Here is a 16462-nt window from a genome sequence, read left to right on the forward strand (position 1 = left end):
AGTCAGTTAAGCATCTGACTTCGACTCAGGTCATGATCTCGCAGTTTGTGGTTCAAGCCCCCCATCGGGCTCTCTGCTGTCAGCTCGGAGCCTGGAGCTTGCTTTGGATTCTGTCTTCCTGCTCTCTCTGCCCCTACCCCACTCACGTCTGTTTCTCTCTCAAAAATAAACATTAAAAAATTTTTTAGGGGTGCCTGGGTGGCTCAGTTGGTTAAGTGTCTGACTTCGGCTCAGGCCAATGATCTCGTGGTTTGAGCCCCACGTCGGGCTGTGTGCTGACAGCTCACAGCCTGGAGCCTCCTTCGAATTCTCTGTCTCCCCCCTCTCTGCCCCTCCCATGCTCATGCTCTGTCTCTCTCTCTCGATAATAGATAAACGTTAAAAAAAAAAAATTAAAAAAAAAATTTTTTTTTAATTACAACTTTTACCCTACACATCCTCTTTCCTCAGCTCTGCTCTTTTCCCCATACTATTTGTCACTTTCTTTTGTTCAGTGAAGTTTATTCTATCTATTGTTTATCATCTCTTCTTATTAGAATGTGAGTTCTAGGAGAGCAGGCACCTTTGCTTTGTTCACTCCAGTGTTCAGGACAGTGTCTAACACATGGTAGGCACTCAGTCAATATTTTTTGAGTGACTTAAACACAGACATTTAGAATGACTAGGAAAGGATATTAGCAAACAAATACTGTGTAGCTTTACATTTTCTCCTCATGGTCTTACTCTGATGTTAGTGAAGGACTGCAGTCCTTTGGCCCATGTAGGAACAAAATGTAAAGCCTCCCACCAGCAAATCCCAACTCTAAACTGGACCTTGAAAACCATTTTATTTTTTATTAAAAACAATTTTTTTTAATGTATTTATTTTTGAGAAAGAGATAACACGAGAAGGGGAGGAGCAGAGAGAGAGGGAGACACAGAATCTGAAGCAGGCTCCAGGCTCCTAGCTGTCAGCACAGAGCCCGATTGTGGGGCTTGAACCCACAAACTGTGAGATCATGACCTGCGCTTGAAGTCAGACACTTACCCAGGTGCTACCTGGAAATCATTTTAAAATAAAGGTTATGTGCCAACTGGTTATCTTTTTTTAAAAAAAAAATTTTTTTTTTTTTAACGTTTATTTATTTTTGAGACAGAGAGAGACAGAGCATGAATGGGGGAGGGTCAGAGAGAGAGGGAGGCACAGAATCTGAAACGGGCTCCAGGCTGTGAGCTGTCAGCCCAGAGCCTGACGCGGGGCTCGAACTCACGGACCGTGAGATCATGACCTGAGCCGAAGTCGGACGCTCAACCGACTGAGCCACCCAGGCGCCCCGCCAACTGGTTATCTTGAGGGGATGGAGCAGGAGAGTGAGGAGTGCTGGGGAGCACACTGGTTAGTAGATAATAGAAAATGTATACTTCCTGTGCTATATATTTTAGTAATGCTTGAATTTGTTTTTTTTTTTTTTTAAAGAAACAGGATTTTTGAGAGCAGAAAAAAGTATAGATTCTAGTTTTCTAATGTACAAACTTGAAAACAACCAGGGTAATAATGAAAACTATAACCTGAGATAAATAAAGGTCATTTAAAAAATATTTCTTTAAAGGAAAAAATTAGTTAAATGAATAAAGATGCTCACTATAGTAATACCTATTGTAAGGAGAAACTGGAAAAACCTGAATATCTATATTATGTATATTATATGTTCAGACTATATCTTAAGTGAATTTCACATAGTCAACAAAAATGATAAATGGGAAGACTGGGTAGTACATTTTTTGCAGGGCAAAATATAAAACTTCTCTTTGAGGGGTGGCTCAGTCAGTTAAACATCCGACTTCAGCTAAGATCATGATCTCACGATTCATGAGTTTGGTCCCTACCTCAGGCTCCTTCCTGGCAGTGTGGAGCCTGCTTAGGACTCTCTCTCTCTCTGCCCCTCCCCCATTCACCCTTTCTCTTGCTTTCAAAATAAATACATAAACTTAAAAACATTTTTTTTCTTTATCTGAGATTATAGCTATATGAAAAAAAATGTATGTGTTTGGAATAGATAGGTGAAGAACACTTATTCTGTTGGAATGGCACAGGTTTGTGTGAATTTTCTTCTGTTAAAATTTCTTTTCATGGCTGTGTCTTTGTTATATCCAGGTCACTCATGACAATGCCTTTGTCCCCCCTACCACCTCACCTGGCACATCAGAGTTGTTAGGGTGGCTTCAGTGGTTGGTATTCTTGAGCTCAAGGCTTTTGCCACCCTTGTGCCTGGGAAGGGCTTGGGGATGGCTGAAGGCTGGGGCAAGCATCCAGGCTTATGTGAGCTGGGGAGAAGGGGTAGGATACCAACCTGCTCTCGGGCTCCAGTTTGCAGCAGATGGCGGCCAGGGGGAAGAAGGCTGGGGGGCAGTCTGTGGGGACAAACTTCTCCCAGAAAAGCTTCACGTTGAGACCAAAGTCCAGTGTTCGGGGCAGGCAATCAGGATCTGCATACACCTGCCCGATGATCTGCAGGTGAGAAGATGGCTGGTCAGGAATGGGCTGTGGTGTGTGCGGCCATAGGGCAGGGGAGAGGGATATTGGTGTATGGACAAGAAGGATGGGCAGAAGAGGGAGGTAAAAACCAAGGTTAGAAAGCTATCCTCCATGCCCAAATTTTGCTAGTCCAGACTTGTCTCTCAGCTGAGAGTCTGGTTACTGAGGAGGGTTTAGAAAAGACTTCTCTGTAGCAAAAGCACAATGTTTCAAATCTGGAGGAGGAGCTTCTATACATCCCACCCTGCCCTGCTGTGTGCCCTTGTGTCTATGTCCCCTGCCAGAGTTCAGGCTCTGTGAAGTGAGGTTCTGGGTCTGATGCATGTCTGAAACTTCTTGGCACCAGCCTCGTGCTTTGCACACAGTATATGCTCAATTGATCTCTATTAAAGAAAATGATTTTAAAAAACCCTCCTTCCATTATTCCAACTGTTCTTGTCTCTCCTCTACCACTCACCATTTTGTAGGAATTACAGAAGGCTCTGAACATATGTGTTTGATTGAGTGCTTTCAGACAGACTGAGCTAAGCTCCTAAGGGGAGGAATCTTTCCAAGACTCAGCCTATACACCTCACAGTGCTTAGAACTGTGCTAGACAGGCTAGCACTTCTTGTGATGGCTACTTCCACTTGTGGGGCTGAGGGCAACAGCACTATCAGGGCCTGGGGAATGGGGATCAGAGTCAAAGGTTACACTGGCCCAACAGCTAAATGGACAGCCTCATGCCTTTCCTAGTGGAGTTCTGAGTCTCACCTGCCCCTTACCGGCTATGCGACTAAGAGCAAGCTGCTGCCCCTTTCTGAGCCTCAGTTTCCTCACCTGAAAAAACCCTGCCCAGTCCTTCTCATGGGACTGATGAGACTCAAATGTGTCAACAGATGTGTGATAACTGCACAACCCTACATTCATGTTGACTTTATGGTGAGCTACTCATCGTTAGGAGAAGCAGTCCCAGTTCTGAGGCAGGGTAGAGCCATTAGGCCTTCTGCCTCAGGCCTGGCCTCTGTGCAGGCCGGAGCTCACCTCGCAGAGAACGATCCCAAAAGAGAAGACATCCACCGTCTCATCGTAGCTCTTTCCTTGGAGAACACAGGAGAGCAGGCTGTTAGGTTTGGTCTCTTATCTGCTCTGCACTGAGTCTGGGGCCAAGCCAGGCCACAGCCAAGAACCAGGGCTAGAAGAGGCTCCATGGGGATGCCTTGAAGGCTTCCCAGGAGAGGTACCATCTGAACATCTTTCCTCAGCCCTGGGTGGGCTGCCTCAGAAAGATCTTATAAAACACACTATCCAAAATGAAACTACATTGGACATTGAAAGAGAAATGGATCAGGGTTCATCTGGACTCTGTCATTAGCTAGCTGTATGTTCCTGGGCAAACCGCTGAACTTCTCTGGGCCACAAGACTCCAAAAAGTGTTGGGGTGCCTGGGTGGTTCAGTCAGTTAAGCACCCGACTCTTGATTTCAGCTCAGGTCATGATCTCACAGTTGTGAGACTGAGCCCCACATCAGGCTCTGCACTGAATGTGGAGCCTGCTTGGGGTTCTCTCTCTCCCTCTCTTGCTCTCTCTCTCTCAAAATAAACAAACATTAAAAAAAGATCACCAACAGCTTTAAAAAAAAAAAAAGACTCTAAAAAGGGTTAAACCAGCAGGCCATTTCTGAGACCTCACAACCCTGTATATTTCAAGAATCCCAGCCAGCATCTCTGGCTGGTTTGAGCATTATCCACAAGGGGGCACCATAATTCAGTTCTCAGCAGGGAGAAGAAAAGGCTAAATCTCTTGGCAATAAACAGCTTGAGCTCTCAGCTACACTTGGGGCATAAAAGCCACAGTCAGATCTCACCCTAAGCCCAGGACTTCAGGGAGGAAGGGGTTTATAAGGCCCAGTCTGGCAAGGGATAAAAATCATCCAGCTGTCAGCTCTGGGTACCTGGCCTTCCACTTCACCCAGGACTCTGATGCAAGATGTGGCTCCTAACTCCCCTCTGGGGACATGTCGCCTCCAGTGTCCAGTGTCAGGACTCACCATTCAGCATCTCAGGGGCCATCCAGTAGGGGTTTCCTACCACGGTATAGCGCTTCTTACGGTCATTCTTACGCAAGGTGCGTTTCTTGGTGGTGGCCTTCTCCACTGGGGGCTTCTTCCTCTCTTCAACTATAAGCCGTGACAGCCCAAAGTCTGCCACCACCACGGTCTTGTCCTGGTAGGACAAGGGCCAGATCAGGACTTGGTGAGGACATTCCCAAGAGAAATTGAGAAGGGGAGAAAAGGTATGTAGCAAAGGAGAGTCATAGGTCATGCTCTCTCTGGTAGATAAGGCTCAGTTATTTGTTTTCTAGCAGTCTGGTATCTGCTCCTCAGACTTCCCAGACTTGGGGGTGTTCACAACAGAGCCCCTGCAGCCTGGAGGGGTAAGGCTCTGGGACTTGCAGAGTGGAACTCAGAAGCAGGAAAAGGGATTTTTTTTCCTTTTTTTTTTTTTTTAACCCCATCCTGCCAGTTCCCCAAAAGATTTAAGGCATGGCTAGAACCAGGATAAGACAGAAAAGGATAAGGTGTAGGGAGTCAGTGGGGGGATTTAGAGGGAGACAAGCTCTTCAAATAGCTACAGGGCAGTCATGTGGAAAAAGGGTTACATTGTTTAGTGTGGATCTAGAGGGTGGAGCCAGGGCCAGTTAGTGGATACCTGAGAAGCTAGATTCCAAGTTAATCGCAGAAATGACATGCTAACAACCAGAGCTGATGGTTGGTGGGAAAAAACGCTGGTCCCAAACTGGCCACTGTACATTTACTAGCTCTATGGCCTTAGACTGAGGCTTCAAGGTGCCACAGTTGTAGAATAGGGTCCTCAGTGAGCTGCTTTACAGAACTATCGTGGTGAAACCAGGAAAAACAACAGGGCTCTTTGTAGTGTTAAGGAACTTCTGAAGTCCCCTCTAACCAAAGGATTTCAAAGGCTGCTACTGGGAGGAGGTATTATTGTGTCTGCATGTGTTTTTTTTTTTTTTTAATTTTTTTTTTCAACGTTTTTTATTTATTTTTGGGACAGAGAGAGACAGAGCATGAAGGGGGGAGGGGCAGAGAGAGAGGGAGACATAGAATCGGAAACAGGCTCCAGGCTCCGAGCCATCAGCCCAGAGCCTGACGCGGGGCTCGAACTCACGGACCGCGAGATCGTGACCTGGCTGAAGTCGGACGCTTAACCGACTGCGCCACCCAGGCGCCCCATGTGTCTGCATGTGTTTGAGAGCCCCCAGAAGACAGGGGAGGGCATCAGGTGCAGCAGGAAGGGTAAAACAGGAGTCCTAGTGACACCTGAGGTCTAAAGCAGAAGGACAGTCTCCTTTGTGACAAGACATGAGGGCTGGCCCTGGGGAAGCCCAGAATGGTTGGGACATACCAGCTTGATAAGGCAGTTGTGTGAGTTCAGATCCCGGTGGATGATGCACATGGAGTGTAAATAGGCCTGGAACAGAAGTACGAGCTGAGGCCAATGGCCAGTAATTCAAGCAGATGCAGACCCTGGAACTGGGGGAGCCTGCTCTTCTCCCAGGCCATCCCCACTCAGCTTCAGAACCCAACGTGGACCTTAGGGCAAGGGCCTCCTGCTGTCACCCCCTTGTCCCAACACTAACAGAAAGCCAAAGGCCGCCTGGGCTTCCTCTCTCTCCCTGCTGCCACCTCTTGCCCATCCTTTGGTTCGCTGACCCCAACCCAGTGCTGCTCTAGACCCTCATTGCTCCCTCCCAAAGTCCCCAACTCTACTGGGCCCTGGCCCTTGCATGCCCCCAGCCCCTCTATCCATTTTATGTAGATCCAGGCCACCTGAAGTGAAGGTCCTCAGATGTACTGCTTCAGTCCCCCTCACCACCATCATCACCATAATCTCTGACTTCAGCCACCCTCACTGCCAGTGATCAGAGAAGTGACTTCCTCCTGGCCAGCTGGCTCTGTATTTCTGACATTCTCCTTCCCTGAGACTCAGCACCCTCCTTGTTCTTCTACACTTTAACCTCTCCCTCTTCCTACCCCAATGTTTTCACACAAGTCTTTGCTATTTCCACCCCTAGTCTCCACTCCTGGCTCCTGTCACTCTCTGTAGCCACTTCCTTTTCTTTTCTCTTCCCCAGCAAATGTGGAAGGAGCTACTTCCCTCCTCCCCTGTCCTTTGCAATAATGCTTACATCCCCTAGGCTCCTGGCTCTGCTCACATACCCAGGGAGCTCTTCCTGAATCATGGTAGCTCTTGTGACCTGCCTGCTTGCCTGTCCTTTCCCCAAAGGCTGCCAGAACTTCTCCCACGCTACCTGCTCCTGAGACTCCTGTGTGGCTGCTGTTTCCTTCTAGTCTCCTTGGTGTCAGCCCTTTTTAAAGCCGCCTTCTCTACATACGCTGATGCCCACTAACAGCACATCAGCCTCAGTCGACACTAGGTCTTCCCAAACCTGTTTCCCCAACATCACTGCCTCCCCAGTATCTGGTAAGTGACACCACCATTCTTCTAGGTACCTCAAAAAAAGCACAGCTCTGCTCACAAAACTTCCTTACTTAAACATCTTTTACATCTGTCTAAAAAGATGCTTCCTAAGCATCCTAAGTAAAATCCAGACTCCTTAGCCTGAAATATAGGGACCTTAATGTACCCAAGACCAACACTGTCTTACTGGACACCACATGAAGAGCGGTGATTAAAGCTTCAGGCTTGGGATCAGACTGACAAGCCCAAGCTCCTCTCTCTTTCTAGCTTTCTAGCATCAGCTTCTCATCTGGAAACCGGGGCTGTCATGAGGAACAAACATATACATGCATGTCAGTCCCTCAGCTCAGTGCCTGGCATACAGAAAGCACTCAGCGACTGTCACTGGTACTACTACTACTATATAACTGGTATCATTCTTTCCCAGGTGAAATAGACTATTACTTCCTCTCTCCTCCCAGGTATTTGCTGCTATCATCACCTCAACCTTGGTGCCTCTCTGCCAAGAGGAACTTTTATCCAATTCTGACCCATCCTTCAGGGCTCAATTAGAACACTTCCCCCTTCTCTGATTTCATAGGCAGTGAGGTTCCCTGCTTGTTCCAAGCTCCTGCAGTGGCTAGACGCTACTAGTTTGCCTCTCCAGTTTTCCCTTGAAGATTTGGAATTCTTTGAGGTAGATTGTGAGCTAAGAAAAACAACTGGGGGCAATTTCAACAGCCCAGAAAGAAGCTCAATAAATAGCTGCTGACTGACCCAGCCCATACAAGCTGCCCAGGATGGGGTCTTTGCCTTCTAGTGCCTGCCTGCAGTCCCTCCCCATCACCACCTCACCACCACTCCCACACCCGGCAGGGCTGTTGGCAGAACTCACCATTCCAGATGCGATGCCTTTGGCAAATCTGACCTTCTGCTGCCAGGGGAATGGGTCCTATGGGAAGGGGGAATGCCCATCAGAGGCTGTTAGGACCTGTCCCATTTGTGGTCCAGGCCCCATGGGTCAATATCGTCTGCCAGTGAACCCTCCCTGCCTGTGCCCAATCACGCTCAGCATGCCCCTTTGTAGGCAAAGCAGCGAGGGTGGTGTGCTCACCACACTGCGCAGAAAGTCCTTCAGCGTGCCCCCTTCAATGTACTCTGTCAGCAGGTTCAGCTTCTTGTCCTTGTACAGCACACCAATGAACTTGAGCACATTGGGGTGGTCCAGGCTGCGCATCACCTTCACCTGGGGGTGACAAGGCCGAGGAAGGTGGATGGTTACTTTCCACTATGTCTTCCTCACCCCTTCCCTCCAAGGAGTCAGTCTGATAACTGTTACCTGCATCTCCTACCTCCAGTCTTATGTGATGGGGCAGGACACCTCCACATGGATAGGGATGCCTCACAGGCCTCACCCTGGGATGCTGCCTTTCTAGGAATTGTACTGGGGGGAACTAGAATGGGAGGGTCCAGGAGTGAAACAAAGGCCTGGAGGGCAATACCTGAACCACAGGAGTACCAACCAAAGGAATGGAACAACTTGGGAGAGGTGGTAAAAAATGTGTAAATGCTCAAGAGATGGCAATTCTCTGGAAGGCCCCACTCCAGGCTCCCTTAGCAGGGTGTTCAGGTGGTGAGTATAATATCTAGTTGTCCTAAATTGGCCTGTTTTCTTGTCCATAATCCCCACTAACTGTAAGCTCCTCTGAACCACATCTCGTTTGTTACTGTATCCCTTGTACCCAGATCATGCTGTCTTTAGTAAATGTTTATTGAATAGGTCATTATGCTGTAATTTAGAAGGGGCAGGATATTCCTCTACCGCTATTTTCGGCCCAGCTTTTAAGAAAGTGATTCTATAAAAAAAAATTGTTTACATAAAAAAAAAAAAGAAAAAAAAAAAAGAAAAAAAAAAAAAAGAAAGTGATTCTAAAATAAGTTTCCACCTAGGGGTGCCTGGGTGGCTCAGTTGGTTAAGCGTTGACTTTGGCTCAGGTCATGATCTCATGGTTCGTGGTTCAAGCCCCACATCAGGCTCTGTGCTAATCGCTCAGAGCCTGGAGCCTGCTTAGGGTTCCGTGTCTCCCTCTCTCTTTGCCACTCCCATGCTTGCACTCTGTCTCCTCTATAGAAAAGAAACATTAGGGGTGCCTGGGTGGCTCAGTTGGTTAAGTGTCCAACTCGACTTAGGTCATGATCTCATGGTTTGTGGGTTTTAGCCCCACATCAGGCTCTGTGCTGACAGCTCAGAACCTAGAGCCTGCTTCAGATTCTGTGTCTCCCTCTCTCTGCCCCTTCCCTCACACATTCTTTCTCTCTCTCTCTCCCTCCCTCTCAAAAATAAACATTTAAAAAAATTAAAATAAACATTAATTTTTTTTTAACATTTATTTATTTTTGAGACAAGAGAGAGACAGAGCATGAACGGGGGAGGGGCAGAGAGAGAGGGAGACACAGAATCGGAAGCAGGCTCCAGGCCATCAGCCCAGAGCCTGACGCGGGGCTCGAACTCACGGACCGCAAGATCGTGACCTGAGCCGAAGTCGGACGCTCAACCGACTGAGCCACCCAGGTGCCCCACATTAATTTTTTTTAAAAAAGTAACAAAATAAAACAAGTTTCCTCCTGAAACCGTTATTTAGTAAGATCTACCCTCTTCCAAGAGTGACACCACACTCCTAACCCCTACCCCACCTTTTTACCTCAGTCAGAAAAGTCTTCTGTGTTTCCTCATCACACCGAATTAACTCCTTCATGACCATCACTTTGCCCGTGGCTTTGTGTGTTACCTAGTTACAAGGAGGACAACTATTAGTGGTGCAGAGTTCCGGGGAAATATGTGAAAATATATGCAACTGGCCATCCCATCCCTTGGAAGACATACTGAGCCAGATGAGACTGACAGAATTCATGTGTAGAAGACACAGCATGAGGCAACAGGGGCCTCAAAGGGGAGCGTACCCTCTTTGGAGAACGGGGCATGCATAGAGGGGAGGCAAGAATGCAGAAAAGGGAAGTGAGGAGGCAGGAAGGGACACTGCCAAGCCAAGCAGGGACTCTGGTTATCTGACAAAGGAGTGAGTCCCTTGGGTGAACAGAAGTCTGGGGACAGTAGGGGTCAGTGCCACAGACATGCACCAGGGAACTAGGTGGGTCAGGGTGAGCTCTCCAGCCCCAATGCCCTGAAAGCTGAGACACATGGCTTACCTGACCCCCCCTCCTAGCTCTCAGCAGAGGAGGAGGAGAGAAAGAGAGAGAGGTTAGTCCCTAAGACTATTCATCAGGGAGGCAGGAGCCACTCCCCTGTGTGCTCCCTGCAGTATACCCAACACTCAGGCCTCTGGGTACCTAAAAACATCACTGCCTGGAGATGGCAGGGCCATGGGCAACAACTCATCCCAACCTGGGTCTCCAGGTCCACCAAGCTCACTACAACAGCAATGCTGCCCTTAGGTGGCCTGGGAGGGCAGGAGTGTAGCCCTCACACCATCACCTGCAGCAAGGAAGGGGGCCTGGTGTCCTGCAGGGTATGTATGGGGTGAGACCATGTGGTAAGAGCTCCCCAAAAGAAGGTGAGAGAAGGGTAGGGGGCCGAGAAGCAGACCAGCTGCTGCCTGTGCTCACCTTGATGGCCTGTCCAAAGAAGCCCTTCCCCAGAATCTCCCCGTGGATCAGGTCACATGGCCGGAAGATCTGCTGTGAGTAGCTGCTGGAACAGCGGAGGGATTCTGAGCGGCTGATGTCACGGCTAAAGAGCAGGGGCTCCTTTGGGGAGCTGGGGCCAGGGGACTTGGAGATGCTGTTACTGCGCCTGAAGATAAGGAAAGATGAGGGTAGGGATAGGGTAGTCCTCAGAGACTTGACAGAAAAACCATGGAGGTAGAAACCCCAAAGCTACCTTACCACCCTATCCATCCCAATTTCTGTAGTTCAGGTACTATGATGAGGGGAAGGAACTCTTATGTCAGACAGACATGCCATTTTGGGGCTACAAACATCAGTAGTTTATTTAAGTACAATAAAACCACATTCAAAGCAGGAACCCTATAGTGCTCAATATAGGACAGCACTGTAGGATGGTAACCCACCACTTTACATGCCTGCTTGATTCAAGGTACGGAATTGGGTTAGAGTGGTAGCCTACCACCATCCAAAAAATGACCAAATGGGATTCTGGCTATTTTGCTCATTTTGTACCTGTCTATATTTCCTGAAATTTAAAATAATAAGCATGTATGATTTTTACAGCAATAAAACCAGTGTATTTACATTTTTAAAAGCAGCCAGTAATAATAATGGTTGATAACTGTTACCGACTTCCTGAAGGACAAGAAAGGTTGAAGTCCACAGCACTGCAGGTGAATTACAACCCTGCAAACTTCCCTCCAGCACATCTTCCTATTTCATTTGGGCTACCCAGAAAGGACCACACACAGGCTTCTCAACTCTTGCTCTTTTGCTCTGCCTTCCACCAACTGTGCCCACAGAAGCACACAAGGTGTGCTGCCTTCTGCAGTATGGCCCTCCAGAGATCTAAGCAGTCCCTAGCCACCCCACATCTTCCTGCTTCCAAGCCATGTTCTCAGGCCTTCTCTGCCCTCTGGCACCTCACCTCTACCAGCTCACGCGTTCTGAGGCCACAAAGACAGCCAGAAGTGCATGCCCAGAAATCTGTGGGGAGGGCCCTGTTTCCAACAGGTGCCAGTCAAGGGCCCTGAGTGATTCAGTCTGTTTGATCAGGAGGGCGGATAAAGACCTGACTCCTAATGATACTAACAACACCTCACATTGAGTTAGTGCTGACCCTGTGATGTCACTGTGCCACTTTGCATTCTTTCCACACTGAATCCTTACATAAAGGATTGTCCTTACATAAAAGACAGCCACCTTTGTCTTAGAACTCCACTTTATAGATGCAGAAACAGAGGCTTAGAGACATGAAGTGATGTGTGAAGGGAGGGAGCTCAGCTCAAAAGCATGGTATGGGTGTGTCTGCCTGGAGAGCCACTGCTTCAGACTCCTGTTCTTTCAGTCTCCCTATTTGGCACCTGTATCCAGGGTGATTGCTCCCTCCCCATGGACTTGGAACTATGAGGTTTTGATTGTTGGTCCCTCAAATCTAAAACAGCTTGCATCCATCTCTTGCTTTACAGTTTTCAGTGTTCTTACTTCCACTTATTAATTCTTTCTGTGCCCCAACTCCAGCCTCTGAACCCCATGCTTTCCCCATGGGCCATGCTGTCCTTTGGGGGTCAGCGTTTCTGCCTCCTGAGTTCAGCTCAGAAGTTCAGTGGACAGAGCCGACTCTCTGGTTTCTAACAAAACCTGGCAGACAGCTGGGTCAGATCATGTACAGGCCCTGGCTGTGAACTGTGATCCCTATGGGGAGAGCTGGGTCAGCACAATCCTCATGGCCCATCTCTGGCCAGCGGGTTTCCTTCCTAACTCTGCTGGCCTCCCAAAGTCAGCTCAGCCTCATCTGAAGGATAGGCATTGGTCAGCATGGAATCAGGGTGGGAGGCAGCACCTCAGAGAGCGTCTCCTTAGTGTTCCTTCCAAATTCTCCTTGGTGTCCAGGGTGTTGAGAGTAGGGGAGTGTCCGGCATTCTGCATGCGGGGAGAGAGCCGTGCATCCAGTCGCAGCTGGTCCAGGCGCTGGGAGACGGGGTCATGTTCAATCAAGAGCTGAAGTGTCTGGCTTGTCTTGCTAATCGCATCCTCTACCTGTAGCCAAAAGCAGTGTAAGGCTGGCTCCCACAGGCTGTCCCATCCTAGGCCACCCACCGTCAGCCCACATGATCTTAGCACAGTATGGCCAATGCTCATGTTGGCTAATGGTGGCCTCTAGCTGCCAGTAGCCCCAGTGCCCTCTCACTGGCATCCTGTCAGATATCCCATCTGTCAGGCCATCCCTGCTGCCCTGAGAATGTGCCAGGCTGACACAGGTCATCAGTGGTCACAGGCTCAGTGGCAAGACAAAGAGATAGACTGGGGGTGGAGAAAGGCAAAGGTCCACAGCTTGATCTCCCAGAAGGTCTATACCATGTTCCACCCCCACAAGACAGACTGGACACACACTGTACCTCTTCCACTCGGAGTGTGCGGACAGGGGTCCCATTGATCTCCAGGATGCGGTCCCCGGGGTGGATGGCATTGCGGTTGTTGGGACTGATGTGCATCCGGTTGACCCTGGGCCAGACAAGAGTTGAGGCAGGAAGAAGGCATCCTAAAATTGTGCTTGACCAATTTTACTTGTATAGGAAGGTTCACCATGCCCCAGGCCCCTACATGCCTGCAAGGCCCAGACAACTCACAGGGGAAATGCAACACCCTTTACAAGGTGCCTCATCTCAGTGAAGGGCACCCCCACTCACCCAATGGCCTAAGCCAGAGCCTTGGATGGTATCTCCCCTATCCGGAGTTCTCTCACTGCTCCACAACCCTTACCATCTTTGAGAATCCTGCCTTCACTTCATCATCATAGTTACCAACATCTCTCACCTGGATCTTTCAATAGAACTGGTCCCTGGTCTCTACATCTGTTCTAGATTTCAGCTCAGGTCACAATCCCAGGGTCATGGGATTGAGCCCTGTGTCAGTGTGGAGCCTGTTTAAGATTCTCTCTCTCCCTCTCTGCCCCTCTCTCACAGCTTGCACATGCCCTCTCTCTCTAAAAAGAACCTCTGGTCTAGACAGATATCTCAATGAACTAAAGAAGCTCAATCACCTCTGTTCTTCAAAAAAACTACCCATCACCAACACCATTGCTGATGTTTAAGTTTTTATTAACACCACCCTCTACATTTCCAGGCTTGCTCCTCTTCCATCCAACATCCATGCCAGCAATCCCTCTAGAACGCTAACTTGGTTGTATCACCTTGTTGCTTATCCCTTAAAAGACCTGCTGAGTGTTCATAATCCAGGCCCTACATAACTTAATAGCCCCCTTTTCTGGCTATTCCCAACCACCTAATTTACACCAGACACAATCATAGACTCCCACCTCTGCCCTGAACACAATTCCCTCCCATCTTCATCTAATGAGGTTTTAGTGCAGATCTCAACTCTTGGTGACTTCCCCAACCTTAATACCTCTCACCTGTACTGCAAGCACCTAGTAAGTGCACAATCGCTATTTATAGGGCTGGCAGCCATAAATTCCTCATTACTGGTATTAGATGAACACAGGCTCTTTCCCCATCTGGTCTCTGGCCTGGACCTAGGATGAAGTCTTAACCTCTTTCTCCTCCATCCTCCATTCACTCAACCAACAGAACGGTAATCAATGAACATATACTACATGCCAGACACAGTTCCAGGACCTGGACATACAGTACTGAACAAGATTAAGTTCCAGAAGAAACTCGTTGGGAGGACAGATGATAAACTAATACTCATAATCAAGCCAGATAATTTCAAAGAACAAACGTTATCTGAAACTTGACACATGAAAGGTGAGCGGTTCTGTCATTAAGTATCTTGTGGGAAGCAGCCTAGGCAGAAGGAAGAGTAAGTGCCAAGGCCCAGGTGCAGTTACAGCACAGTGAGCTCCAGGACAAAGATATGAGATGTGGGTGAAGAGAACTCTGCACCCCTTGAGGCCCATCTATGGACTCTGTGTAAGGACTCCTGCTCCTGGGGTTCTCAAAATACTCACTCTTTTACTTGCACAGTGGTGGCATAGTTGGAGCAGGCACTTTCCACAGACACAGAGAAGCCCCGTCTGCCCTCCGTGGTGGCTGGCATGGAGATGTGTGTGACAGAGTAGGGCAGCTGGTCCTGAACAGACTCCGTGGAGAGTCTCTCAAACATGGGTGCCAGCACCACCTCATTGTGGCACTTCCCACTAGCAAGAGGAACATAAAGGTGGTTAAGATCCTGGAGCCCCACCTGGAAGCCCCCAGTAACCACTGTACCATGTGGCTTCAAGCAATAGTACCCACAATCCCACTATTACCATCCTTGCCAAGATTCCAGTTGGTTGCTCAGAAAGAAGAGCCCAGGGTCTCTGGGGTAGGCTGGAAGTGGGGGTGAGATGGCCTGGGTTCTCTTCACTCTGCCTTTGATTCACAGTGAGAACCCAGCCCTCTTCTCCATTTTGGGCCTCAGCCTGACTTCTTTGCCAACTGAGGCAATTGCGCAAATGAACTCTAAGAGGCCTTTCTTTTAATTTTCTGGGATCCTTCTCTGAGAGCACCTTCTGAGCCATTCTCTCCCTCTGGGAAGACTGCAGCACAAAGTGTCATTATTCTCATGGTCGGTAAGGACAGAGGGCAGAGAGATGTTACTTGTCTTGCTTACAGATTACAGAGCTGGTTATAGGCATTGCTGGGATAGGAATCCAGTGCTCTGATATCCCAGTACTGTTTCTGCCCCAACTCGCACTGCCATCTGTTCCTCTCTCTTGACTGCTCTTGTAGGGGAGAGGGACACCATCTTACCAGTAAAGGGTGGCATGCTGCACCAGAGCATATGCATCCCCATCCTCGATGATCACCTTGCAGCTCATACAGGCAAAGCACTCTGGGTGGTACTTGAACTCCCCGGCCACCTGTGAGCAGGTGGGGAGAAGGGTAGACAGATGACAGATGGAGGAAGTGAGCTGTCACTGTTGCTGGAGAGTGGGTGAGTGACCTCTTAACTGACTGAGACACCCAGGCGCCCCTAGAGAGACCTCTAATTAAGGATCTATAGGTCCTTTGCACAACTCTGCCCCAGAGCTTCCAGAGGACAAGTCAGATTGGTGCCTCTCTGTCATTTCTGAGATTACAAAAAACTGTTTTGGTCCTAGCCAAGTCCCCAGAAGTCATCATCCTCACTAGAAAGACACATAGTTCCTCTAACACAGAGTTGGCAAATCCATGATTGGGCTTAAAGTCCTTTTCTGAAGCAGGTAGTGGAGGTGGAACCTCTCTCTACCAGCCCATTCCAGGGTCTCCTTTTCATTTTTTTTTTTTTAATTTTTTTTTTAACGTTTTATTTATTTTTGAGACAGAGAGAGACAGAGCATGAACAGGGGAGGGGCAGAGAGAGAGGGAGACACAGAATCGGAAGCAGGCTCCAGGCTCTGAGCCATCAGCCCAGAGCCCGACGCGGGGCTCGAACTCATGGACCGCGAGATCGTGACCTGAGCCGAAGTCGGCCGCTTAACCGACTGAGCCACCCAGGCGCCCCCAGGGTCTCCTTTTCAGATTCCCTCTACACAACTTGGGTGTATTCTCCTCTCAACCTGTAATGCTCTCCTTCAAGGACTTTATCCATTGAATTAAGTCTCTGCCCTGCCCGCCCACCCACCCATTCCCAATATTGGACTGTTGAGTTTTTTTTTTTTTTTTTACCTTAAAAAAAATGTTTATTTATTTATTTTGAGAGAGAGAGACAGAGAGAGCACACATGCTGGGGAGGGGCAGAGAGACAGAGGGAGACAGGAGAATCCCAAGCAGGCTCTGTGCTTAATAGCACAGAGCCTGATGCAGGGCTCGAACCC

General features: G+C 48.7%; 1 protein-coding gene and 1 long non-coding RNA gene across 6 annotated transcripts in view; one reads left to right on the forward strand and one right to left on the reverse strand.

The window, feature by feature from the left end:
• The window catches only part of LIMK2 (LIM domain kinase 2), a 59987-nt gene that overhangs the window by 2352 nt on the left and 41173 nt on the right, over positions 1 to 16462 (reverse strand). For all 5 annotated transcript variants that reach the window (XM_060612652.2, XM_060612653.3, XM_060612656.2 and 2 more), the window contains 12 exons: positions 15417 to 15526; positions 14633 to 14821; positions 13059 to 13164; positions 12503 to 12699; positions 10600 to 10786; positions 9678 to 9764; positions 8090 to 8221; positions 7871 to 7927; positions 5920 to 5985; positions 4545 to 4719; positions 3539 to 3594; positions 2331 to 2488 (listed from right to left, as the gene is read on the reverse strand). In XM_060612652.2, coding sequence (XP_060468635.2) covers positions 2331 to 2488; positions 3539 to 3594; positions 4545 to 4719; positions 5920 to 5985; positions 7871 to 7927; positions 8090 to 8221; positions 9678 to 9764; positions 10600 to 10786; positions 12503 to 12699; positions 13059 to 13164; positions 14633 to 14821; positions 15417 to 15526 — 1520 coding nt within the window. The remainder of the gene's footprint in view (positions 1 to 2330; positions 2489 to 3538; positions 3595 to 4544; positions 4720 to 5919; positions 5986 to 7870; positions 7928 to 8089; positions 8222 to 9677; positions 9765 to 10599; positions 10787 to 12502; positions 12700 to 13058; positions 13165 to 14632; positions 14822 to 15416; positions 15527 to 16462) is intronic.
• Positions 982 to 1447, forward strand: LOC144613890 (uncharacterized). The gene is made up of 2 exons (XR_013551333.2): positions 982 to 1061; positions 1309 to 1447. It is a non-coding gene; the product is annotated as an uncharacterized LOC144613890 (long non-coding RNA).

Source organism: Panthera onca, chromosome D3 (assembly GCF_046562875.1).
Source record: "Panthera onca isolate mPanOnc1 chromosome D3, mPanOnc1 haplotype 2, whole genome shotgun sequence".
NCBI classification, from domain to species: Eukaryota; Metazoa; Chordata; class Mammalia; order Carnivora; family Felidae; genus Panthera; species Panthera onca.